Source organism: Myxocyprinus asiaticus, chromosome 25 (assembly GCF_019703515.2).
Source record: "Myxocyprinus asiaticus isolate MX2 ecotype Aquarium Trade chromosome 25, UBuf_Myxa_2, whole genome shotgun sequence".
NCBI lineage: Eukaryota > Metazoa > Chordata > Actinopteri > Cypriniformes > Catostomidae > Myxocyprinus > Myxocyprinus asiaticus.
The window spans coordinates 26,642,688-26,668,901 of NC_059368.1; the positions used below are offsets into that span (position 1 = coordinate 26,642,688).

Sequence of the window (26,214 nt, forward strand, 5' to 3'; positions counted from 1 at the left end):
TTGAAGTTTGATTACAAGCTTTAATCACTCCATGTATATTTACAATACATTCGTTAAGTTTTGGTAAAGAAAGCTGTCGTGTTTCTGTCAATACATACAAATGATACAAATCAATACATGAAATTTTAAAACTATTACTCAAATATTAAATATAGTTTTACTACAGAGTTCAAGATTGAATTCAAGTTATAGCTCTTGCTACCAGTGACTAAAAACTGGTCTTTTGTTTAGGATTACAGTATATAAACAATTGCATAAAACAATTGCATAAAACAATGCAAGGCACAGTGTCATAGTGTCATAAGTGCACTTAAATCGAGTGAAGAAACCAACTCTATGCTACATTAAAGGCAAGTGAAAGAAGGCTCATTCTTCCTCTCTGAGAAACAAGATGGGTTTCTCTTTCCGAGGGGGGTCGCTAGCACCTTGTGGGCTCCAAAAAGAAGTCCCTGAGGTCAAACTAAGGAACCAACTGATGGGAAGCGCAGTCACAAGTTCTGGTGTCCATTTACAAGGTCATCTGAGAACTATAGATGAGTACTCGCTGACTGGACAGCACTTGGTAAAAGTAACAATAATGGAGCGCTGGACTGCAAGGTTTTGAGTTCATTGCTTTGGCAGATGATAATTCTCTTAAAGGTCCACAGATGTCCAGATGTGGAAGTTCACAGCACAATAAGAGACAGTACAATCAGATATAACTTCTTCTGTCACTCTACAAAGTCCAAAACAAAAAATATCAATACCATTTTACACACTGTACCTTAATACAATAGCAAACAAGTGAACATATTTAGAGTAAATACATAGACGCTAAGGGACTGCCAAGAGTCCGTGATCAGTGGTGCAGTCTACAGCATGACCACTACAACAGGCCTTAAGGGGGAAAAAAACAAGTCTGAGGACAAAGCCATTTGTGTTTGAGCTGTTCTTTAAAGGGCAAAACGAGGTGGTGGCTTTGGCCAGAGGCAAACAGAACAGTGTATAGGCCTGGTCCTTAGTACACGCATGAGTATGTCAGCTGAATTGGTGAGTGATATGGGTTTTTATTTATTTATTTTGTTCAGCAGGGTTGGCTCATTTTGCAAAATGGAAAATGAGAGCATTTTTTAAAAATGTGTAGGCAGATGCATTTAAAAAGATAGCATCATAAAATATAAGCCCCTTCAAAAATGTAAATGCTTATGATAAATAGAATAATGACAGCACCATTACATGATGTCATTGCTCTACACCTACATTCTTCAAAGATATTGGTCTGATGGAGCTCGCAAAAAACAACTAAGTACACTTCAGAGCCTTGCAGTTTTGAAAACCCAAGGAAATACGAATAATTCATGGGGCAGTCATATGCCACAGGATACATTTTCTCTTAATCCGTTCACGAAACTAACAGGCTTCAGTCATAGAGTGCTTGATCGTTGTCTTTGTTTACTTTGTGTAGTTATTAGGTCTGCACAATAGAGCGCAACAGTTCCTGCAAATTTTTTCAGCCGTCTTGGTTTCTGGAAGCATTTTTCCCATTCAAAAAGCATTTCAAAATAAGTAAAAAATACAAGACTGTGTACTAAACGTCTTTAAAGAGGGAATGAACTACAATCCCATGAAGCACTGCGAATGACGTAATCATGAAAATCCGATGAAAAATATAAAACTGCTGATTTAAAGTCGTTGAAGTATAGAATCAATCCATTTTAAGTTTATTGCAAAATATTTAGATATATAAAAATATTTAAGCATGACCGACTCGGTTGCGCCATTCGTAGTACGCCACGGGAGTGGGCGGAAAGTACTGAGCACTTTAGCTGGGGTTTGTTTGCCACAGTTCTCTGATTGGTGGATCTTTCTCTACAGGATTATGGATAGTGTAGTTCTTCATATATGATATATATATATATATATATATATATATATATATATATGAAGTTATTTGAAAGTTAAAATAACACAGTTTAATGGCTTCAGAAGAAGAATATACCATCAATTAACAACCTCTGAGCTCATGGTAGGTTGTCTTTCAAGGCTATCGTAAAACAAAATCGCCTATGGGATATTTTTTTCTTCCGGAACCAGACAAGGTAATCAAGATTACAGCTGCCACAATTAATTAATCGTGAAAAGTGTTGCAGCATTACATTTACAGTAGTTCTTCCATTTCATATACATTTTATATTTACTATGTTCTTTTTAGCTGTTGTCTGTTATGGACATGAATGCAATGGTGAATCAGAGATGCTTACAATAATCTATAGCCCTATCAATAACAACAACCAGTTGTAATGAGCAAGTTTTAAGCAGTCTGATTCACAGATGTGTTTCACCTGTTCATGGTGCACGCAAAGAAGAGGGCTAAAAAAACTGACACTCAAAGAGAAGCTTTAACTAAAGCTGTAATTGTAAAGTGTTACTTGCGAGTTGCTAATTTTGAATGACCCACAAGATTAATGAATTGTGTTAAAGATACACTTCGCTATTTATCTCTCTCTCTTTCTGTCTCGTCTATGTTATAGCTGTCTCTCTCCCTATTGATGAGTTGGCCAACCTCCAGAGTATTTCCCTTATTAACTAGCACAAACTGCTGAAGCATCCACTGCATAAAGAGCGAAATATTGATTTGAGGTGACTGAGAGAAAACCAGTTTGTACGCAGGGATGGAGTAAATTTTTTTTTTCATAAGCCTTGAGAAACAGGTGTTTAAAAGAATGTAATTGCCCAGAGCTGAATCTGAGATGTTTGTTTGACTGGAGATTGGAGACGTTGCTCCATATCAGTTCAAGTAACTGCAGTCCAGAACTAGATTTCTTTGGCTTGAGAATCTTGCAGGGCAACACGAGAAGAGTTCTAGTCGCAGATTAAGGCACTTCTTTTGGACTTTTTTTCTATATTTTCTACAAATGTCTGTGTCTACGAGACACAGATGCTGAGGGCAAGACCATTCGTTGTCCTGAGGGACGACAAGCTCTGCAAATGAAGGGCAGATGGAGAGAGGAAGGATGTGCAGCAGACTGGAGGTGGTTTAGGGGCCGGGGTCTGTTATGCTGCCCTGTGGTGTAGATGAATCTTTAGAGGAGGGTGGGTGTTCACAGCTGGAGATGGCTAACTCTCACACGATAGCACAACAACTTCTACAGGCAGCACAGCCCCTTTTTTGTTTCTTAGGGCTGAAGATAGTCAGAATTGCCTCATCAAACACTGTCTTTAGTCCCTTCTGAGTCAATGCCGAACACTCCAGATAGCACTGGGCTCCAATCTGTAGACAATATTATACAATTTTAACGAGGGCTGTAATTTAACGTGTTAAAAACAGGACAGTTACAAAACGTAAAACATTTAATCGCAATATATATATATATATATATATATATATATATATATATATATATATATATATATATTTATTTATTTATTTATTTTTTTAATGAATCTAAAAAAAATAATTGAATATGTACATAAGCCCCTAAGTCTACTGACTCATTGACAAACTCAATATCAAAATGGATTGCTGTGATTTCTAGGACAGTAACACTTGTGTTCAATGATATGGAAATAAAAATAACACAATAATGTATAAGGACTTCTAAAACCACGTCAATTCATAATAATGTAAGGTATTTTGAATTATCTTCATTTAGAGTCTTTTCTCACCAAATTTTGATACATGCAGTTATTTGTAAATAATTTGATTAATTATTAAAAAGTATTTATTATTATTATTATTATTTTTAATTGACAGCCACAGCACTAACATATATAAAACACCACACTTAAATGTTAAATGGATAGTTCACTCAAAAATTAAAATACTGTCATTATTTACTCATACTCATGTCATTACAAACCCATATGACACTTAGGCAGAATGTTAGCCTTAGTCACCATTCACTTTCATTGCATCTTTTCCACATAGTTAAAATGAATGGTAACTGAGGCTGTAATTCTGCATAAAATCTTCTTTTGTATTTTCCACAGAAGAATGAAAGTCATATTGGTTTGGAGCAACATGTGGGTGAGTAAATGATGACATAATTTTCATTTTTGGGTGAACTATCCCTTTAAGGTTACCCAAAGCACATCTACTTCAGCTTTACTTGCAGTATGTTTAGCTTTGCTTTGTCTCTCTTTTTTACAGAAAAACGTTTTACTTTATTTGACAATTACTATCTTATCTAAAGCAACATACATTACTTACACTTAAACAAGGACATTGCCCCTGGAGCAAACTGGGGTTAAGTGCTTTGCTTACAAAAAAGCACAATCATCCTTCTGTGGTTTGAACCTACAACCTTTGTGTTGCCAGGCCAGATCCACAATAAACAACTGAGACAAACTGCAAAACTTGTTTAACATTCCATCACCTCTCTGGCAAGCTTGAGGCCTTTCTCATAGGTCAGTGGCTTCTCCTTCATCTGGAGCAGACGTGCTAGTGTCTTTGGGTCGTCCCGTAAGTCAATCTGAACAAAAGAGATGTCCAATAAATAAACTGCAATTTGTTGCTGGGTATTTTAGTTTAAAAAAACTCCAGACAATAACACCAGTATATCATTTTCTAAGTTCTTAAAGGTCTATTTATGCAAAAATGTCTTGATTTACTCACCATCATCTTGTTACAAACCTGTTTGACTTCCTTTCTTCTGTGTAACACAAAAGAAGATTTTTAGGTAGAATGTTAGCCTCAGTCACCATTTACTTTCATTCTATGGAAAAAAAGATGCAATGAAAGTGAATGGTGACTGAGGCTAACATTCTACCTAACATCTCCTTTTGTGTTGGTAGAAGAAAGTCATATGGGTTCGAAACAACGATGGTGAGTAAATGATGCAAGAACTTTTTGAACTAACCCTTTAAGAGTTCAGAAAATATGTCTGAGCAACAAACTTCCATATTTGGGAATGAAGGCTCTTTCACCTGTGTTCCGATTAGGATGTAAGGCACGTGAGGCATGCAGGACTTGAGCTCCGGGACCCATTCTTCCTGCACATTGTGATAGGAAGCTGGATTCACGACTGAGAAGCAGATGAGAAAGACGTCTGTGTTGGGGTAAGACAGGGGCCGCAGCTGGTTGTAATCCTCCTATAACACAAGACGAAGAAAGAATTCATAAGTAAAGTGATCTGATCTACCATTTTCTTCCATTTAGTTCAGTTCAAGATACAAAAGATAATTTGGAATAACAAAATGTAAAGCTAAAGAGGGAAGTCAATGAATTTAAAGAAAAAAGGAATAATTCACCCGAAAATGAAAATTCTGTTACCATTTACTTGCTTTCATGCTGTTCCAAACCCATGAAACACAAAAGGAATATTTTTAAAGAATGTCCAAGAAGCTCTTTTCCATACAATGTAAGTGAATGGTGACAATGGCTGTCAAGCAAGACTTTCAAGTCAAAATTATCAGTGAATAATGACTTAAATTACTGTCTGTTTCTCAAAAAAAGCTACAATATGGATTCAGAGGATCTGGAATATAGTTTGAAAAGTATGGATTACACTTATGGTGCTTTAATGGCATTTTTCTTTTTGCATTTTTGAAGCTTGAAAGCCCCTGGTCCCAATCCACTGCCATTATATGGAAGAGAGCAGATCGACATTCAGCTTATCTTCTCAGTTGGTGTTCCACAGGGGCAAGAATGTCATATAGGCTTGAAATAACATAGTAAATGATGCCAGAATTTTTATTTTTGGGTGAACTATCCCTTATAACAAAGTGATAGCTTTAGCCAGGCTAATGCATGTAAATAAGTTAGGCTTTTAGGCTTAAGCAGTCCTTGAAACAAAGTCTGTTGGTTAAACTAATCCTTTCAATTAACCCAGTTGTGCATCGGCAAAACTCGAAGAAATGACCCTTGAATTCATCTTCAATACAGTATGTTGGTAAATATGCATATTTATACTGTAATGCAAATTTGTCCCCTATAGCACTTCTCACTAGTCTAGAGCAATTTCTAAGACATTCCTGGTAAAATATGCATATAGTGCTATTCTCCTATGTACATATTCCTTTTCTTTGCATACACAAGTATTTTTTATTCACTCCATATTTATTCAAATGTATGCACTGTTTTTAATGCACTGTTAGAAACGTCTATTTAATGTATGCCGTCACACTGTATAATGTCAGCAACAGCCATGTCAAATGACTTATTAGAGAATATTCCTCATAAGAATAAAAATAAGAGTATAAGGGCAATAAAAATATTACTGACACTGAAATTTTTAAACGGGGAACATAATACTGGCAGTCATGCACAGACTAATTTGGATGTCTCGCACAAAGACACACTGGATTGAGAGAGTGGAAGTGAAGAGTCGTCTCATGCAATCAGGTTCCTGTTTATAGTTTTGACATATCTGTTGCAATATATATTCTAAGTTTAAAAATTTCTCCAAAAATTTGGCTCCCACAAGATGGGTAGGATTTAGACTCATAAGAAGAGTAAATATGGGTGTGATTTTATCTTGGCTTTGATTCTCAGATGCATCTCTGCTGGCTAAATAATCTTGTGAGTTTCTCTTTAAAGGATCACTACAATGAGCCAAAGACCAAATGCATTATTGGGGGCTTACAGTGACTAAAATAACCCAGTCAGTATGGTTTGTTGTAATTTCAGTCACTGCTTGCAGCTTAATTTACAACATTATTCAAAGCAGGTTGTAAATTCCGCTATTTACCTTCACTGTCTTGTGATTCAAAAGGAGATTACATTCAAAGTATAGTGATTTGATGCATGGCCACTGTGTATTTTTTTATTTATTAATTTCTTTTTTTATAGAGTGAGCAATGTGAACCATAATAAACAAGACTGTATTATTATGGAAATGTTATAAAGTATTGAAAAACTTTGTTCAACACCTGCTCTTGCGACTAGTGTAACAGATGGTGCTTAAGTTTAGTCCTGGGCAAAAAATGTATTGACACAAAAGTGTAATGATGATTTATTGAAAGTACATTTTGAGCTAGTACTTCATATAATAAAAACAGGTCTTTAAAATTAATGAAAAATTAAAATTGGTCCAAACCTTTCTGTTCAGAACAGAGTAAATGTAGTACTTAAAAACTGGCTTAAGAAATTGTGCATTTGTGTGTAGTCTGCTGTAGTCAATCTAATGCAGAGATCTTGTTTTTGTGTGACTGAGGTGTATCCTGGCTGTGTGGAAAATGCATGAACTACTATTAAAGGATTAGGCTAATGGCAATATATAGACCTCAGAAGCGATAACTCACCTGTCCAGCAGTATCGTACAATCCCAGCAAGTGCTGTCTCCCAGATACAGTTACATTTACTGAAAAGAAAAACAAGGTAATTTTTACAATTATTATACACTCAAAGTACAAGAATAATGCATATATACACTATATGGCCAAAAGTATTTGGACACCCAAACACCGTTTTACATGGAGTTGGTCCTTCCTTACTTCCTTAGCTTTCCACTATATGTTGGAACATGGATGAGGACCATTCACTTTCATTGTATGGAAAAATATCGCAATGAAAATGAATGGTGACTGAGGCCACCATTCTGCCTAACATGTCCTTTTGAGTTCCACAGATAAAGAAAGTCATACCGTTTAGGACAACATGAAACGTGAACAAATTTATTTTTGGGTGAACTATCCCTATAAGGGATACATTAACAATGTTAATTATAATAACTCTCACTTTCTTTACACTAAAAGATGGTGGCAAAAGTGTCCCTTTGGGCCTCCTGGTGCTGATTTTGTAAAATAGTCTCACCTGTGAGAATTTAAAGTTTTCACGAGGCGGTACTGCACGTGGTGAAGAGGATCATTTTCATTGAGTACCCACTGTAGTTCACCCAAAATTACAAATTCTCTCAACATTCACTCAGCCTCATGATATCCCAGGTGTGCATGACTTTCTTTCTTCAGCAGAAAACATCTGAAGAAAAATAGAAAAATATCTTAGCTCAGTAGGTCCTTAAAATGCAAGTGGATGGTGATCCGACTTTTGAAGCTCCAAAAATCATGACAGTCAGTATAAAAATCATCGATATGACTTCAGCGGTCTTCTAAAGTGTTACGATCACTTTTGGTGTGAAAAAGATCAATATTTAAGTAGTTTTTAAGTATAAACCATTTCTTCCATTAAGCTTCACGAGAGTGCCGAGTTCATGTGGTCTCTCTTGTGACATATTCGCATTGCCATGTTATGGACGTAATCTCACTTTCTTCTCTCAGTCGTGACATTCAGGATAAGCACACAAATGCACCATTGTGAGTAAAGAAACATACAAATACAGATCTAAACCAAAACCAACAAAACTTCTGTATAGCATTCCTCCTACTCAGTTGTAAACAGTGCTGCTCTTCCATGTGTGTCGCACGTGGGTCAGTTCTCGCATGTCTCACGTGCCAACGCGATTATGTCACACGCGCACACTGCTGCTGACCGGAAGCGATTGTTTATAGATAAAAAGCAATTGTGTGTCGCTTTGGAAGACATTAATTTAACAGCTAGTGCTCTATGGATGACATTTATGCTGACTGTCTGTTCTTTCTGGAGCTTCAAATGTTGGATCACCATTCACTTGCATTTTAAGGACCTACTGAGCTAAGATATTTTTCTATTTTTCTTCAAATGTGTCCTGGTGAAGAAAGACAGTCATACACACCTGCGTTATCATGAAGGTGAGTAAATGATGAGATAATTTTCATTTTTGGGTGAACTAACTCATAGCCAAACCTGTTAGTTATTAGGGGGTCTGCACAAACATTTGGGGGTCTGCACATACTTTTGGCAATGTAGTGGACAATATGCCTGTAAAAAGTCTATCTCTCCAGCTTAGTGTTTATGCTCCTGTTGTATCACATCTCTCTGATGTTCTTCCAGAACTCTGGACCTGCTGTTTGGTTGTGTGTGGGAATCGAGAATGATTTAGAACAGGACAGCTGTCAAAAGCAAGGGGTGAATGCTCTTGGAAAAGAGGGAGGGAAAAGCTCTGTGTGTATGTGTGTGCATAGCATATTTCATTCTTTGAACGGCAGTTGACACAACTAAGAGGAAAAGACCCAGACAAGCCAGTACTTTTAGTATTTTACCGGTATTTTACTTTTTTTTTTTCTTTTTATACATCAAACAACACTCAATAAAGGGCCACTGCTGAGACCAGGATAACAGCTGGATGTCACATTTCACAGAGTTACAAACCAATTGCAGCAGATAACAGTCGGATATGCATTTCCTCTCTTCTTAAACGCAATGATCAGAGTACTTAGTGCTCTTGTCTTTAAAAGAGACTGTTAGAAAGAACTGCTCAAGCCCTGCACAGAAGAAATAACATTTCTTTTTGTCGGCTTTTGTCCATGTACTATAGCATCTTCAGCTACCATCTTATTGGAAGCTTTCATGTACAAATATACCAATGATGATTACGAAATTTGGAAAGAAACGGAAACATTGCAGAATGAGGATGAGCATGACTGGATAGCAGAGACTGATGACAGATTAAGAAAAGTTCACCCAAATATTCTGTTGATTTTTACGTCTGTTCCTTACACAAACATTTTGAATGGTGTCAGAAGACTTGGAATTTGTATGGACCACTTCTATTATACTTTTATGGTAGATTATGATTACAATTAAAGGACCCAGCACACTCACTGTGAAGAGCTTCTTTGCTCAGAGCCAAAAGGAAGTTTGAAACAGCTGAGCAATGACATACTGTTTGCAAACATTCACACACCGGCCACGCTGCTGTGGGAGGCATTTAAAGGTACATTTAAATATGAGGACCCTCAAGGCTACATTTAAAACATCAACTAATATGGCATAAAATGTGTTATCAATGACTTCATGCCTCATTCTATGAGTACAATTCACACACAATCAGTAAAAGAAGCTGTATTAACTGCTCAATTATTATTTTAAGTAATATATGCAGTAGATAATGTGTAATTTGTAATGTTTATCTTGTGCATTCATGGTGTTAATGCGCTAACATGCTATACGCTGCCATAATGTGCGCTGATTACACTCTGTTATTGTAATTTACGGTATGATGACTGATACTGCTGCAAATATTGGTGTTTATAAGAGTGTTAATGGGTAGAATACATAAAAAAAGAATGATTACAGGCATATCTTACTTTGGGCAGATGTGTGAATGGCTTTTCAGCTGCAGACGGCACATGAGTGAAGAAGCATATAAAACAAAAGAGTGAATGGGCACTTGAGAGTAGATTTGATTCCTTTTGTAGACTAATAAAAAAATAAAAAATAAAATAAAAATCGCATGGCATGATTTAGCTATGTTTGCCTCAGCTTGGTAATAACTCTACACGCTGGTGTGTTCATATTGACTGATCTTAACTGACTGAACGGGAATTCCCTGTTGGCCTCAAAGTAGATACAATCTGCACCAACCAATGACGTTGACCAATGGCAGTAAGAAGGTGTTTAGTAGCTGATGAGAAGTTTTCCTGAAATATCGTCCTGCGAGCTATTACGAACCACCGAAACACACTTAAAAGAAACTTCATTTTGGCCAGATTTTGTTGACTAAATAACGTCACAGCCATTCATCCTTCAATTTTGTAAGAAGTGTGTCCTTATAAGCTACAGGATCTGAAAAATTCAGCCATACCTTCAACCGCTTTAAGCAATCGCTAATCTCAATGCTAATTTTAGCAATCATGTGCTCAATACTGGCGACAAGAGACATATTCAAAGCAGCACAAGCACTAATGCTCCTAGCTTAGCCTTACAGAGAAGCAGGGGGTTACTGAGGAACGGTGTGGGCTGTCATGTGCAAGCACCTCCAGGGTCATGTTTTTCTAAAAGAAGGGGCAAGGCGTTGCAGTTGTGCGAGGATGACCAAGTAGTATTTTGATTAGATGGGCTTTGAAGTTGTTTCCCTGTGTAGAGTATGAGGATGAACCAGAAACTGTGGCCGTGACTCTGTCGCTGCATATCAGCTGTTACTGACATGTCCTTTTATAAGCACAATTCTCTTCTCCTCCTGAGGCCTGTCTAAATAAGGAGTCTACACTCTGAGTGCAAACACAAGCACACATATTCTTCTCCTCCCTTACTAAACTCAGAGGTTGCGCAGGACATTTAATGTTTCTGTATCAAGATGTTAAATCTCCGATATTTCTCTTCAAATAAAAATAAATAAAAATAAACACAATTGAGACATACAGCAAAGGTGGGTCATACACCAGACAACAAGTGCCACACACGTCGCATCACAGTTTAAATTAAGCACAGGTATCGAACATAGAGCGCGTCATTATGCACTCGCAAGCTCAAGTTCAGTCAACTCCTGATGAGATACAAAATATAAGTGAGTTTTAACTTTACATTCTCTCTAATAAAGAAACAATTTTATTGTCAACCAATGAACCACTGAACAAGTCTCTATTTTCAAGGTAGTTGAAGTACAAGTTACATATTAACTATTTAGTTAGGTAACGTTAGTTAGCAAGCCTGACTGGGAATGTTAACCAAACATCCTATTCAGTATGTTTGTGTCTATCTAAAATACATTTTTGATTAAATTTAATGGACAACTATGTGAGTGGTGCGGAAACATTTTGAGCAGCTGGCTGAAATCGATGGATGCCGAATGGCAGCAGCTGTGTGCATGCATTCAGATAACATTAGTTCTGAATTTTGTATGTTGTATGTCATCTGCCTGCCACATCCATTGTGTGACCCACTTAAGAGTATAGAGCTGTAAAATGAATGTGGATAGGATAGCTGAGATAATTTGGTCTTGGGAGAATTTGATGCTAAATGCTTGTGTTCGCAATGAAATCTGACTTTTAATTGCAGACTTTGGTATCTTGGCAAATGTGAGCTTAATTTGAGACATTGTAAAAATCTCTTCAGAAACTCTAGAGGAAACGTGTGAAATTTTAGAGGTGTTCTCAAATGTTCAGCAAAAATCTATTGCTGTCAAGAAGAAGAAGAAAAAACAATAAGATATTGAAATGATCTCATTTGTAAAACTTTTTTTTATATATATCTCTTCACCTGTAAAGAGAAATCCTAACGACAGTGAGAGAGAGAGAGAGAGAGAGAGAGAGAGAGAGAAATCCTTAAGATAGTAGATGAGTGGGTGGAGATGGGTAAGGTTTGATGAGATTGGTGGCTGAGAGTTTGGCCTTCAGCTGTTCTATCTGGTCAGCTGCCTCTCCCCATGAGGCCCGGGCTCATAACAAACCCCAGCCTCCATTCTGTGGCCTGGAGAGCACTTAATGTTGTGTTACAGTACACTATTGTGAAACATGATTTGAGGAGTCAGAGGCCCCATGCCCCTCCAGACCTCAACATTTATTTGAGCTCCTTTCTCTTTCTTAGACTGGCCCATAACATTTGAGTAGGCTTCAATAGCCACTATATCTGCATTCAGTGTGCTAGCTCATAAGAGATAAACAGTACAGCAGATTGCATAGATATTCACATGGTAATAGCAAAAGACTGCAAATTTAATTTAGGCACTTTCCATTCCAGCACCAGTGCATTAGGGCTCAATTATTTACTATAACCACCCATTCTTCCATGGTGAACAGCTGACCACCATGAGATCCAACAAAATTCCCATAACATTGCCTTTATCAATAGATGTAGGCTATTGGCCTATGAATCTCTGTGAATGCTCTGTGAAACTTTACAGCATAATCGTTGGTCCTGAAATAAACATGAAGACAAAGAGTAGTCAGCACAACTAGGGAATATCGCATTTAACTAGATGGATCATCTTTGAAAACTTAATGGATACTTAAAATATACTTTTATGATATAAAAGGTTTGTTTTAATTTTTTAAATGATATGTTGTTAACTATGGGAACCTTGAGAATTAGTGGGCTATATTTCAGATATAAAAGATTCCTATATATTATGGTCATCTATAGGTCCATTATTTCTTGCTGTTCTTCGAATGAGGATCAAAACTTTTACCTCAACATGCCAAATATATCCACTATGTGCTTGCAATGTGGTGATGTGTAAATGGTCTTATATGTTTTTGGATTGAGCGCTTGGCATTCCTGGAGCAAACTATGGTTTCCAAAGTTAAAGCTTGTGCAACTCATGCTTCTATAAGGGCAATTGTGGGTCAAATGAAGCCACTGAATTTTATCCTCATTTGATTCCTGTTGCAGCATCACAGTGCTAGCCAGAGTATCTAAGTGCAGGTAATAATCTGCATTCACATTTTGCATCGCATAAGTAAAAAAAGCAATTAATGTTATTAATCTGGTATATTCCAAAGCCAAGAGAGTCTGTAGGGCCCTTACATAGCACTTGCTGCAAGACTGGGCTTTTGCCTGCCGATGGAGGTAACAGCGTGATTGTGACAGTACTTCCACTCAGCAATTCATTAAACAAGCTAAACCACTCTGTCTCACAGCACAGACCTCACTAAAAGTGAATTTTTAAACATAATAAATATTTATATTAAAATATTACTCATTATTACTTATACTTACTAACTAATATGACTTGAAGGGATAGTTCACCCAAAAAGATAAATTATCTCATCATTTACTTACATCATGACTTTCTTCTGCTGAACACAAACAAAGGTTTTTAGAAGAATATCTCAGCTCTGTAGGTCCTCACAATGCAGGTGAATGGGTACCAAAATTTTTATGCTCCAAAATCCACATAAAAGCAGCATAAAAGTAATCCATATGACTCCAGTGGTTAAATCTATATCTTCAGGAGCAGTCTGATAGGTGTGGGTGAGAAACGGATCAAATTTGAGTCCTTTTTTACAATAAAATCTTCTTGATAGTGAAAAAGGACTTAAATATTTATCTGTTTCTCACCCACAGCTATCATTTCACTTCAGAAGACATGAATTTAACCACTGAAGTCAGATTACTTTTATGCTGCCTTCACAGTTGAAGTCAGAAGTTTACAAACACCTTAGTCAAATACATTTAAACTCAGTTTTTCACAATTTCTGACATTTAACTGTAGAAAACTTTCCCTGTCTTAGGTCAGTTAGGATCACTACTTTATTTTAAGAATGTGAAATGTCAGAATAATAGTAGAGAGAATGATTCATTTCAGCTTTTATTTCTTTCATCACATACCCAGTGGATCAGAAGTTTACACACACTTTGTTAGTATTTGGTAGCATTGCCTTTAAATTGTTTAACTTGGGTCAAACTTTTGGGCCTTCCTCCAGACAGAACTGGTGTAACTGAGTCAGGTTTGTAGGTCTCCTTGCTCGCACACTCTTTTTTTCAGTTCTGCCCATAAATTTTCTATCGGATTGAGGTCAGGACTTTGTTGTCCTTAAGCCATTTTGTCACAACTTTGGAGGTATGCTAGGGGTGATTGTCCATTTGGAAGACTGATTTGCGACCGAGCTTTAACTTCATGGCTGATGTCTTGAGATGTTGCCTCAATATATCCACATAATTCTCCTTCCTCATGATGCCATCTATTTTGTGAAGTGCACCAGTCCCTCCTGCAGCAAAGCACCCCCACAACATGATGTGGCCACCCCCATGCTTCATGGTTGGGATGGTGTTCTTCGGCTTGCAAGCCTTACCTTTTTTCCTCCAAACATAACAATGGTCATTATGGCCAAAAAGTTAAATTTTTGTTTCATCAGACCAAAGGAAATTTCTCCAAAAAGTAAGCTCTTTGTCCCCATGTGCACTTGCAAACTGTATTCTGGCTTTTTTTATGGCGGTTTAGGAGCAGTGGCTTCTTCCATGCTGAGCAGCCTTTCAGATTATGTCGATAAAGGACTCGTTTTACTGTGGATATAGATACTTGTCTACCTGTTTCTTCCAGCATCTTCACAAGGTCCTTTGCTGTTGTTCTGGGATTGATTTGCCCTTTTCACACCAAACTATGTTCATCACTAGTACAGAATGCGTCTCCTTCCTGAGCGGTATGATGGCTGCGTGGTCCCATGGTGTTTATACTTGCGTACTATTGTTTACACAGATGAACGTGGTACCTATGGGCATTTGGAAATTGTTCCCAAAGACGAACCAGACTTGTGGAGGTTTACAATTTTTTTCTGAGGTCTTGGCTGATTTCTTTTGATTTTCCCATGGTGTCAAGCAGAGAGGCACTGAGTTTGAAGGTAGGCCTTAAAATACATTCACAGGTACACCTCCAATTCAGTACTCACGTCATGCACAGAGAAGACATCCTAAACAACTTGCACAAAACTATAGTTTGCTAATATTAAATCTGTGGAGTGGTTAAAAAATGAGTTTTAATGACCTAAGTGTATGTAAACTTCTGACTTCAACTGTAAATGATTTTGGACCTTCAAAATTTTGGTACCCATTCATTTGCATTGTGAGGACCTACAGGGTTAAATATTCTCCTAAAAATCTTCATTTGTGTTCAGCAGAAGAAAGAAAATCATACATATTTGGGATGGCATGATGGTGAGTAAATGCTGAGGAATTTAGATTTTTGAGTGAACTATACCTTTAATATTTTGTTTGCATTTGACTAGGGCAAAAGTGCTCAATCCCGGTCTAGATTTATTGTACCTTACTGTGGAGTTTAGTTCATCTTCAGAGTTTAGCTCTGACTTACTGCCCAAAATTTTCAAGTGAACCAAAATACTTGATTAGCTGGTTCAGATGTTGTTGATTATAGAGTTTGACCTAAATTCATCAGATATCTCTCCGGGGCTGTGTGTCCAATTCTGAAGGCAACTTCCTTGCTGCCCAATCATTAAACACCTTAACGATGGGATGAAATTAGACTCAAAATGATTAACAAATGTGTGCATACTTATCCGTCAATTTAATCAATGTTGCAAATGTATCTTACAATCCACAGACAAATGCCTTTCAACTTGTGTCTGTGAAATTCAAAATTAAATTTTGGATTTGTACAAATAGAGGTATATTTATGAACATAAATGTTCCCTTTTGTATAAATATATCACAATTTGTGTATGCAACCAAAGGTAGATGTTCCAAATCAAACACAAATGGTCTTGTGAAGTACTGAATGTGCATTTGTGGATCAAGTGACATGCATGCATTCAATGATGTCTATTTGTGTTGATCCTGTTTGATTCATTTGAATTTTGAGACTTTTGTTTCACTGTGACTCACTCACAAACAATTACCAATGGATAAGTCCTAAATGTATTCATAAATGTGTGCATATCTACCCATTAATTCCAAATAACTTAAATGAGTATTTCAACCCTCCAAAAAATGCATTTCAACCTGTATCTGTGAAATTTATCATTAATAAATGTGTTGGAATTTGTACAAATAGGGACAGATTTGTGAATACAGGTGTTCCTTTTTGTACAAATACATCACACTATTTGCGTGTGCATCCAAAGGGAGATGTTCCAAATCAAACACAAATTGTTCTTGTGAAGCATTGAATGTGCATTTGTGGAACAAGAGATACACACACATTCATTTACATCTATTTGTGTTGATTCCCTTTGATTCATTTGAATTCTGAGACTTCCTTTCCACTGGTTTTGCCTTGCACAATCCACACGTAACTTTGTGTGAGCAAAGCTGTCTCATTTTACAGATGTACCATCAGGTGGGGTGCGGTTTATTCACAAGATCAATGAGCAAGTGCTCCACACTTCAAGCAAACAGAGGCTGACATCAGCAGAAAGGATGAAAGGTTTGTCGCAGTTTCTCTCATATATAACCATGGATAATATCATATTTTAAAAGGCGACAAAGGTGTCCTGGTGACAATGCGTTTGTGTTACATGTCAGTAGCTTCTAGTAAATAGGATTCCAATACCTGATGGACTGTGTTATTGTTTATGGCACCAGTCAGCGTTAAAGTCTGCTGTTTTAATCTTAAAGTTTATAGACTGACAGTGGGTTGCGTCAACAAGGAATCTGATAATTCTGTTGCACTAAACTTTAAAACTTGTTTAAAAATAAATACCCGCTTCCCCACTGTTTACATGCGGGGACATGGGACAGACGGATCTCTCGAACAGAAGGAGAGCATTAATTCGGCATTTAACAAGAGCGCTTACAAGCGACAGGTGTTGTTATTGCTTCCTTCCTCTCACGCTTCAGTCAGCAGCCCACACCCTTTATTTCTGACCACAACAGTAGAACTGACACAAGGGCAGGATAAAAAAAAAACAAATTGTAATTTATGTTACTACGAAACAAAAATTTGGATACAATTTTATATATATATATATATATATATATATATATATATATATATATATATATATATATATATATATATATAAATACACTTAAGAATAGTTTACACACATATAATAAATGCATGTGTACATCTACAATAAATATCCATAGAAAAAAGGGAGAAAAATACTTGCACACTGCTAACTTTACAGTTTAATGACAACGTTTCGACTCTGAATGGATCTTCAAAATGAAACATTTTGTTTGTTCTGCTTGGGTCGAAACTATTTCATTAAATTGGAACGTCAGCAGTGTGCCAGTATTTTTCTCTCTTTTTTCTACACATTTTATATACACACACAAACAATGGAATAGAACATCACAGCTAAAGCTCTGTGGCATTTTGCTTGAGGTTACCCTTCCTCATTGCTACTGCATGGTGTTGTGTCAGTTGTCTGGGACTGATAGATACCTCTAGCCAGGGCAAGAGCATTCTGGATGGATATATTTAAAATAATTAATAACTACAAAAAAACCTGTTTAAAATGTTACACAATGAAACAAGGTTGTTGCCATGAAGCTTTGTTATGCCTTACCAGCTGCACAAAGGTCCTACAGCAGTGTCAATCTACAACAAACAGGGGCCAGATTCACGAAATATTCTTAAGAAGAAAATGGTAGTTAAGAAGAATTTTGTTCTTTGTAATTAACATTTTTATTGATTCATGAGCATATGACAGTAAAAAAAAACTCAACACATATATAATGAATCAACATTTTACATTTAAACCCTACTAATACAATCCCACCCTGACCCCTAACGAACACCCCTGTGGTCCCGCATAACACACACACAATCCAAAAAAAATAAAAATAAATACATATAAATACACACACATATATATATATATATATATATATATATATACACACACACACACACATACACATACACAGATACACATACATACACTTACATAAAATAAAATATATATATATATATACACATATACACAAATAAATAAAATAATAAACATACATGATTAAACTACACTCTCCACATCCCCTCCCCGAGATTCCCCCAAAAAAACTAAATATTTGCCCCATTTTTTAGCAAATAAGTCCCTCAACCCCAGCCTTCTACTTAGCGCCTCTTCAAATGCAGCTACCCTCCCCATTTCCACACACCACTCCGAAAAAGAGGGTGCTCCATTTGACTTCCAACCCCTTAAAATTACTTGCCTGCCGATCATGAGACTGGTCATAACCCAGTTTTTTATATGATTGTCCCCTAAATGCATGACCGCTCCATCACCCAAAATACAGAGTCTGGGACAAAGCAAAACCTGAGTGTTCAAAACGTCGCACAAATACCTCTGAACCCTCAACCAAAACTCCTGGATCTTAACACACCCCCAAAAGACATGGGTAGTGTCTCCAACTTCTGACTGGCATCGCCAGCAAGTGGGTGTGTCTTTAAGACCAAGCCTATATAATCTAGAGGGGGTCCAATAAAATCTATGTAAAATCTTAAATTGCATAAGGCGAACCCTTGCATCTCTAGATACAGACTTGACATTTTTAAGAATCTTAGTCCACACTCCATCCTCCAATACCAAATTCAAATCTTTTTCCCATACTCTCTTGAGAGAAGTCAAGGCTCCATCCCCCAGACGCTGAGTTAGTAGGGAGTAATACACTGATGCTTCATGGCCTTTTCCAAAAGCAGCAATCACCTCTCCCAAAGCACCTGCCGCTTTACGGGGGTGCGTGCCACTCCCAAAAATAGTGCAGAGAAGGTGGCGAAGCTGTGAAGAATTTTGTTCTTAAGAATATTTCGTGAATCTGGCCCCCGTTTGTGTTGTCAAAGCATAAGGAAAGTTCTTAATGTTGTATCCAAACAGGTGCAGAGGTCAAGGAACTATCACAAAAATAAGAGAAGACTGATCAGTTAATTATGGACACCCGATAACATTCACAGGTTATCTATAAGAAGACCAAATAAGATGCGAGTTGACACACTGAGGATGGCTTTTGACCATTTGTTTTTAAATCCCCTCCTGCTAAATAATGAAAGACTCTTTTAGAAACATTTTCAGTGTGCAGGCCTTCTCTTATTTTACTGTTACATCATTTCTCAGGTTTCACTGTCAGAAGCTGTTACTTCTTGGTCTCATATAAGACATCAGTGCAGAAGAAGAGCAGCACAGCTACAAGTGCCTGCATTAAACATGAATCATGATTACAGATGATTAGCTGAAGAGCACATACTTTATATTAAGGTTTATACAAGATCTGCTGTTGTAGAAATTGGTTTTCATGTTATGTAAGTGTATTTCATAAAAACGATTTTACAATAAGGCTTTAAATATGAATTTCAAATGCATTTCTTAAAAGTGATAGTTCACCCAAAAATGAAAACTGTCTCATGATTTACTCACCCTCCTGGCATCCCAGATGTGTACGACTTTCTTTCTTCTTCTCTTTAACACTCGTGTTGTTATGGCAGAGCAGTTCAATGTTATTCATTAGAAATACAAATGTTCTGTTAACCTTTTAAACAGTGGGCCTCATTCATGAAACACGAGCAGAACAAATCTTTGTATAAATCGTTCTGATGTAAATTCGCGGATTCAAGAAAGTTTTTGTATTTTCAAAACCTTAGTTTGTACTAACGAAATTTACACCTTCTCCTGACCACGTATCAGTCGTGTGTAAGACATCCGAACATGTTGTATTCTTTCAGGTAAATTGCCATGACTACATTTTGATAGAAGTGAAATTAAATATGTGTGGAGATGTGGGAGTTGCCGAGCGACATCTGTGGAGAGCAAGGCTGGGAGAGGAAGAGCAGTAAGGATTGACACCTGGGGAAAATTATCTCTAACAGCTGTTTTGTGTTGCAGTGAGAGCTGGAGAGAGATAAATAGCAGCCAGAGCTGCAGTTGGAGGGACAGGGATCGAAGTACTATGATGACACTGCTGCAAGTGTTTACAGCTTTTATGATTGCTTACATAATAAAATTAAAAATAACATACAGTTAGTGAAACTCAAGGAGCAAATCTTTAGCCCAGATCTGCACAACTATAAGCATATTACACTAAACACACTTCTCTACAGTACATTAGACACAGAAATCTAACATGATTCACTTCTTTGTCATTTCAAGGCACTGCCTTTCAAAATACCACACCTATGATCCAATTGATCAAACACAGCCATCAGGTGCACAGACAATTAAGTGCTTAATTGTAAACTCCCCAATCAGGCGTAAGCACTATAAAATGGAAGGTTTGCGATCGACCAGCTCTATGTCAGGATACCCCTCATTCAAGCCATGGAGGTCTGCAACCTAATTGATGCAGGGTCTATGCAAGTATGGATTCGCCATTCAAGAAGATTCTTCCCTCGCTGTCTTGCGAGAGAGGACATAGCCTACGATGTGGACGAAGTGCTATGGCCAGATCCAGCTAGGCGAAGAGATGATGCATAGGTTTTTTTTTTTTTTTTTTAATTCATGCTTTCTTTTTTGTCTCCACTAATGTTTTTACTGTGTTTACTGTATGTACTATATTATATTTCTAATATGTGTACTATATTATATTTCTAATATTTTCTGTTCGGAATTCATTAGAAAAGTAGAAATGTTAAGTGTTTTAGATTGAGCACAGCAGTGTGTAACTGGTTCAAACAGAATCAGACCGTATGAATCATGTGTGCCATACGGTGTCTTTTTATAAATTATTGTATAGTTTTGAATGAAGTTTTTCATTTTGCAAAAGATCTGAGGTGTTCTGCTACTTGTGTGTGGTTGTGTGAATTGTGTAAAGTGTTTTGACAAAATGAGCCCTGTTTTCAAAATCGTGCTTAAGCAATCGTAAAAACTGTAAGAGGTAGAGAATTCTTATGTTGAAGATTATTGAGCAACTGAGTTGATTCCGTTTGTGTTTGCGCTGAAAAAGCAGCAATAAACAACACTCAAGTATGTAAGCTGGTTCCCGCTTCCTCATTTTACCAGAGACTGACCTGAGACGTGTCACAATAAGTAATGTAACACACAAAAAAAAAAAGTTTACTTTTTAAATCATAGCCTATAGGCCTACTTATTTAGAAATGTTTCTTTACTGCTTGGATTTATTTTTTCAAAGTATAACTCTGTTTATCATTTTTCCAGCAGAAGGGATTGATTTTGCTCGAAGAAATGAATGCCCTCTAATGTGACTGGTTTTTTGTTTTTATATGAGCTCTATAATTTAGGTTTCATAATTAAGTATAGGTATCGGTAAATCGCGTTCAGTTGATAATGTATGGTCAATGCTAATGCTGTTAAACCCATAAATAAACACATCGCGGGCAGGTGCGTACACAATACAATGGGGAAAAAATAGAAAAACACTGTAGTATTTTTCTCCCTTTTTTCTATGGATATTAATTTGTAGATGTACACATGCATTTATTAGATACTAAACTATCCTTAAGTGTATTTTTTATATAAAATTGTACACAAATTTTTGTTGTTTTGTAGTAACATAAATTACAATTTGAAACCTAGTGTCACAGAGGAACTGAAACAAGCAAAGGTAGGATCCAGTCGCGGGACTATATTAACTTAACTGGCGAAGCAATAACTGAATGATAACAGGAAAATAAATGTAGGGAAACAAACCAAGTAATTCACCATGAGGCTATCTAGACACCACTAGGAAGATATATACACACAGTGAATATAATGGGAGACTAGACAAAGCATGACTGAACTAGGAAGAATAGCTGATAGGGAAACGTCTGGGGAATTAGATCGAGGAAGGATGGGATTGGAGGAGACTGATGAGGGTATGACACCTAGATTATCGCCCCCTTTTTTCCCTCTAAAGACGTACCACATTCCTTAGTTGTACAATGAAGTTATGTAAAAGAGTTTCACATGTTGTATATGTGCATATAATTTTTATTTATTTTTTAAACAGACACTTTCTTAAAACCTTACTTTAAATGCTGTGGTAAAACAATATTTACATATTTAAAGGGACAGTTAACCCAAATATTAAAACTGCCATCATTTACTCACATTCTATGAAAGAGGTTAGAAAGTATGTAAAGAGACTAGAGGAGTCATGGGTTTGGAACATCATGACGGTCAGTAAATGATGACAACTTTCATTCTATTTTCATCTTCAGAAAACAAGTCCTGGCAAAAGAAGACAATGTTAATTATTTATGTAAATGTTTACTGCACTTTCATTTGAAGACATGGAAATATCTGACTTCACATCAAAGAACAATAAAGGATCATATTCATTTTAAAATGTATCCTGTACTGGAGCTGGAACAAGTGAGTTTGGGAGCAGGTGAGTCAAGTGTTGATGATGGGCAGGAAAAATCTGTGTTCATGAGTTCATGAGTTAATGATCATTGTCGGAATCTGAAATAGTATATCATGGAATTCATATCTATTGCCTTACTGGGGGGAAAAAAAACATATATATTATTTACATTTACATAATGTGGAAACCAATTCTTACATCAGCAGATCTTGTATAAACCTTAATGTAAAGTATTTATGGTATGTGCTCTTCAGTTTATCGTCTGTAAACATGATTCATGTTTTATAAAGGCACTTGTATCTGTGCTGCTGTTCTTCTGCATTTATACCTTGTTTTTGTTTTTTTTCCAATAACAATTTAAAAACAATATAGTATGAGCTGCACAATCTAATTGTGTTACATGAGACCAAGAAGTAATGGCTTCTCAAAGTGAAACCTAAGGAAGGATGCAACAGTGCCAGGTGTTTGGATACTACAACATTAAAGAACTGTACTCATAATTTGACAATTATGTAGACAAAAGTTTCAGGGTGGGTTGCACCAATAAGGATTAAATTAAGCAGAGTTTAGAGCTAATCCAGGGTTTGTTGATTGTTGCATACACAATTTGTGATATATTTATACAAAAGGGAACATTTATGTTCACAAATATGTCTCTATTTGTGCAAATCCCAGCACATTCATTTAATTTTGAATTTCACAGATACAAGTTGAAAGGCATTTGTCTGTGGATTGTAAGATACATTTGCAATATTTATCAAATTGACGGATAAGTATGCACACATTTGTTAATCATTTTGAGTCTAATTTCATACCATACAAAACAGGCAAGCGTTTTTGTACTACTGTTTTCAAATAGGCTTACACGGCACCATAACATCATATCTAATTATCTGTTTAAGTGAGCTTTAAGTGTGAAATGACTTCAGTAGGGCTGGTATTGAAACAGATTTCCTGATTCAATTTGATTCTGATTCACATGCTCTCGATTTGATTCCGATTCGATTCAATATCGATTGAAATGGGTTTATTTCAGTTATAATGTCCCTTTTGCTTACATATAAAATAAATGATCTCCCAGCTAATGCTGTTAATTATACAGGGGACCTGTTAATTTTTCATCATTTTAGTCACATTTTGGCGTTATAAAAATGAACAAATAAATGTATTCAATCAATTAATAAGATATTATATCCCATATATTATTTTTGTTACATATTTATTGTTAAATTGCATAATTTTTACTATTTACAAGTATTTACATTGATTTGTTGAACATGTGCTAAAACTGGTAATGTCTCTAACAAAAAACGGCATTTCTGTAAACAGCACCATTAAATGAGTCATGTTAACTTGAGAGGACTCAAATGGCTTTACCTCACCTGTGCGACGCATGATTAGAATTAAATGTTTTTTTGTAGTTGTTTTCGATCAACAACTGACTGAAAAGAACAGAAAGGGTATTAAAAGAGACAGTATTCAATGATAAATGGGTTGCGTGGATCTCATACTTGAACACACATTACATGGAACAACTTTTACTCTCAACACGAAATTTGGTTGCAAATGCGAGTGATTTCCTCTTGTTGTATTGGAGGATTGTGCATTGAGTGGAAGATCGATCTTGGGATTTAAGAATCGATATCGAGATTGTTCAAATGAAGATCGCGATTAATCGGAAAAACAATATTTTTACCCACGTCTAGACTTCAATGCTTATTTTTTGGAAGAAATGAAATCATAAGTAAAAAGCAAACAAACAAAAAAACATGCCTTGATACGTTCCATCCTATACTGCCTAAAAAAAATCTATATTTTTCAGGTTTCAGCCAAAAGCTACAGTGAGAACCCATTGTCCTGAGCAATGGTGAAAGAACATTGACTGAATATTTTTGGGTGTTGTGGCATCTCTGTGTTAAGGCCTGCTCATACCAAATCCGTGACGATTTTGCGAGACGAACTGTGATGGAAGGTCTATTCACACGGAGTCCGTAAAAAAAAACGAAAAAAAAACTATTTCACCCCTGTACAGTAGGCGGAGCTGTTGCTGTTCTACAAACATTTACACTAGTCTCCTGCCCGCACCTTCAGCTGTAGAGATTAATATTTTGAAGCAATTATCTAATTTGGCATAATTGTTTCATTATGTTCTTTCCATGGTGTTGATGCATTTTGAGGAATATTTAATCTGTGTTTTTTTATGCGAGTGAGAGGAGTAAAGAGCACTGTTGCACATTTATTTGCTCATGTATAAGAGTGCATTCAAAACGGACTCCCGAAGCCAACTTATCTTTTTACAATGCCTGGATTAATACCTGGATAATATAACACAAGGTACAGTGATATACTATAAATACATGTCGAATAATGTTCATTAAGAATAAGAGTAAGCCATAGCATAAAATAGGATGCATCATAAAAAACAACAACAACAACAACAACAACAACAAAACCCACACTGTCTTTTCTTCATTTAAATTATTGCATACGTTGTTACATTATCCTTGCAATCAAAATAGCAGTGTTGTTCTGCAATTCGTTTGTCTACAGTAAAACATTACATGTAACAAGTCTTTTTATGGATGAGCTTAGTGCAAACGAATTGCCGATCCTCCCTGCTATTTTTAATGCCATGAGAATATAACTGGCCCAGTGATATACATATAAATAATGTACATTAAGAAAAAAAAAAAAAAAACATAAGCAGACTTTCAAAAACCAATGAGGTTTACATTTGCAGTACAAAGGTTTCATCGTTCATGAACTATTTATTTTTAAGTGTATAATTCTGAAGCAAATTGCTAGGTTGGTTTAAGAAACAAATCCATAATTTATTTAACTTAAAAAAATCACTTCCCGCCAGCAGTCGACGCATCAGTGACGTAAGCGCTATGGCGCGTTCACGCCAGAATTAGGAAGCGCGTGCTTTGTATACAACAGAGGAACGAATGTCACGCGAGAGTTAGGTCAGTGTTTCCCAACCTTTTTTCTGCCATGGCACACTTTTTACGACTAAAAAATTCTATGGCACACCACTATCCCACATAGGCTAACCATTGTCAATATTTTTCCTTTTCAAAAACTTGTCCATGTTTTCTGTCCATGTTAGTAGCGTATTTGCTTGTAATGTTTGAAATTCGGCTATGCTAAAAAACAAAAACAAAAAAAAAACTCACATAGGTAGGCTACGCTGTGTGAGGTCACAGGTGGCAAGAGCTCTAAATGGGTAATGAAAAAACAACAAGTTTGCTTCTTTTCTAATTTGTTCTTGCAATGCCACAACAAATTACAGGGATACAAACTCAAGTCTGAAGAAAGACAGTCATACACATCTGGGATGGCATCAGGGTAAGTGAACAGTGAGAGAATTGTAATTTTTGGGTGAACTATTCTTTTAAACTAGTGACCTGTGCCTGTACAGAACCAGCCTGTATCTCTGAATCCTATTCAAAGCAGGTTTGCGAATCCGGTGGACCTCAGGACAGTTTCTTCAGATGAGTGTTTAGTATTGCAAAGTGCACTGCTCCTTCCCTAACACCTTACGACATGACTAAAATGCCCTATAGATTTCAAGCTGCTTTAGCCATTTACAAATGCATGTCAGTATTCTGTCTATGTGTATAAACCACGTGGCAATATCGCTGGCAGATTAGCTGATTTTGTTAAGAGTCTAGTGGGAGCCACACTAGACGATGAGTCACCTCAAACGCATTAGCAGACATTGTGTCATGGAGTGGGAATGTCATCAGTTTGTTTTGGACAAGGGAATTCTGATCAAATGG

At 36.5% G+C, this 26,214-nt stretch overlaps 1 protein-coding gene and 1 long non-coding RNA gene across 2 annotated transcripts in view; one reads left to right on the forward strand and one right to left on the reverse strand.

Annotated features, from left to right (window-relative positions):
• The window catches only part of LOC127416422 (rho-related GTP-binding protein RhoJ-like), a 37,513-nt gene continuing 11,299 nt past the window's right edge, over positions 1-26,214 (reverse strand). Inside the window, exons 2-5 of the mRNA XM_051655781.1 lie at positions 7,222-7,280; positions 4,906-5,070; positions 4,356-4,451; positions 1-3,250 (exon numbers count right to left, since the gene is read on the reverse strand). Coding sequence (XP_051511741.1) covers positions 3,104-3,250; positions 4,356-4,451; positions 4,906-5,070; positions 7,222-7,280 — 467 coding nt within the window. The 3' untranslated portion in view covers positions 1-3,103. The remainder of the gene's footprint in view (positions 3,251-4,355; positions 4,452-4,905; positions 5,071-7,221; positions 7,281-26,214) is intronic.
• On the forward strand, positions 6,347-9,084 carry LOC127416425 (uncharacterized). The gene is made up of 3 exons (XR_007893102.1): positions 6,347-6,499; positions 7,134-7,297; positions 8,849-9,084. It is a non-coding gene; the product is annotated as an uncharacterized LOC127416425 (long non-coding RNA).